General features: G+C 39.1%; 1 protein-coding gene across 1 annotated transcript; it reads right to left on the bottom strand.

Annotated features, from left to right (window-relative positions):
• Positions 1-8: 8 nt before the first annotated feature.
• LUZP4 (leucine zipper protein 4) lies at positions 9-1,100 on the bottom strand (the record flags this gene model as incomplete). The annotated part of the gene is given in 4 exon segments (XM_042782196.1): positions 9-153; positions 155-254; positions 342-576; positions 1,092-1,100. Coding segments are annotated over 4 exon segments (489 nt in total), but the record flags the coding sequence as incomplete, so codon positions are not given.
• Positions 1,101-1,778: the final 678 nt, after the last annotated feature.

The raw sequence follows: 1,778 nt of genomic DNA, 5'->3' as shown, positions 1-1,778 counted from the left end.
CTCTGAGTGGCTATGAGAGCTCTCTGGGTCATTATAAGAGCTCTCTGAGTGGTTACGAGAGCTCTCTGAGTGGCCATGAGATCTCTCTGAGTGGCCACGAGAGCTCTCTGGGTGGTTATGAGAGCTCTCTGAGTGGTTATGAGAGCTCCCTGAGTGGCCATGAGATTTTTCTGAATGGCCATGAGATCCTTCTGAGTAGCCATGAGATCTCACTGATCCAGCATGAGACCCCTCTGATTTGCTATGAGATCTCTCTGAGTGGTCAGGAGATTTCTCTGAATGGCCGCAGGATCTCCTCCATTCACGGGATCTCCTCCATTCACGAGATCTCTCTGATTTGCTATAAGAACTCTCTGACTCATCACAAGATCTTTCAGGTGGACTAAGAGATCTCACTGATTGGCTTCGAGATCTTTCTGAGTGGTCTCCAGATCTCTCTAAGTGGTGTTGGTTTTCTATAGCTTGACTTTCAGATCCTTCTGATTTGTCTTGATCTCCTTCCAATTGATGCAGGTTCCCCTCTAATTGGTTTCTATTCTTCTCTGATTGGTCCTTATAAACACCATTGCAAGTGTCCTGCAAAGAATACCAATTTTGCAAAACAAATGAAACATAAACACTATGATTTTATTAAGTCATAATAATACTTGGTTAAAACCCCTTCTATAAGTAACCGTTCTTTTAGAATTTTACAGTCCCAGTTTTATACACTAGGAGCTCTGGTAGCGTAGTGCCTAAGGCACCTGACTGCTAACCAGAAAGCTAGCAGTTCAATCCTACCAGCCACGCTTCGGAAGGAAGGTTGGGCAATCTACTTCTGTAGTGATACCACCTTGGAAACCCAAGGAGGGGTCACTATGAATTGGGTCTGACTCTATGGCAAATAACAACAACAACAACAAGTTTTATACACTAAATAGTTTCCAGAACTAATTTGCAGAATAGCTCCAATGTTCCATGCCTTTGGCAAAAAGAACAGTATGCACATCAAACTTCAGTAAAATAAAAAATAGGGACACTTAGTTGCTTTGCCAGCTTTAATATATTCCAAGGTCATTTTCTACCTACCATTTTCTGGATCTATGTTTTACCCAAGACATTCTGACTTTACAGTTGAGGAAGGATAAAACTGTTAATAATATTTTATAGCACAAAATCCTTAGGATGAAAGGAAAGAATTCAAAATCATACTGCTTATTCTTCACCTACTCAATGCTCATTGTGAAAGCTCTCTTCAATAATACTGACATTAATTAATTAATTATAGAGAGTAAGATAAAATAAATGAGGGGAAAATGAACTGTAAAGCAAGCAAAAAATTGGCTCAACACTGTCCAAGTAAACTGGCCAGGCCACAACCAAGCCTTATTACATTTTTGATTCTCAATCAGCCAAATGGAAATAATGGCATCTTTGACAAACCTCTATGATGCTATGTAAATGTAAGTGGATAAGGTCATATGGACCATACAGAGAAATCAAGCTTCTAGTAAATGTTGCTTGGCAAACAAAACATGTCCTAGATCTGGCATTGGGACTGTCTAACATAACACTACCAGAAGCTGGGAGTAGCTGATAAAAAGCAGAGGAGCCCATTGTGCTTTTACATTTGGAAATATCTGTAAATACCTGACTGAAATGAATACAATACAAAATTAAAAAAAAAAAAAACTAGAACTAATTGAGAGATTTAGCAACATCGCAGGATATAAGATCAACATCCAAAAATCAGTTGGATTCCTCTACACCAGCAAAGAGATTGCTGAAAAAGAAATAAG

Source organism: Orycteropus afer, unplaced genomic scaffold (assembly GCF_000298275.1).
Source record: "Orycteropus afer afer isolate SDZICR_OR568_19922 unplaced genomic scaffold, OryAfe1.0 scaffold00259, whole genome shotgun sequence".
NCBI lineage: Eukaryota > Metazoa > Chordata > Mammalia > Tubulidentata > Orycteropodidae > Orycteropus > Orycteropus afer.
This window is presented reverse-complemented; position numbering and strand designations above follow the sequence as displayed.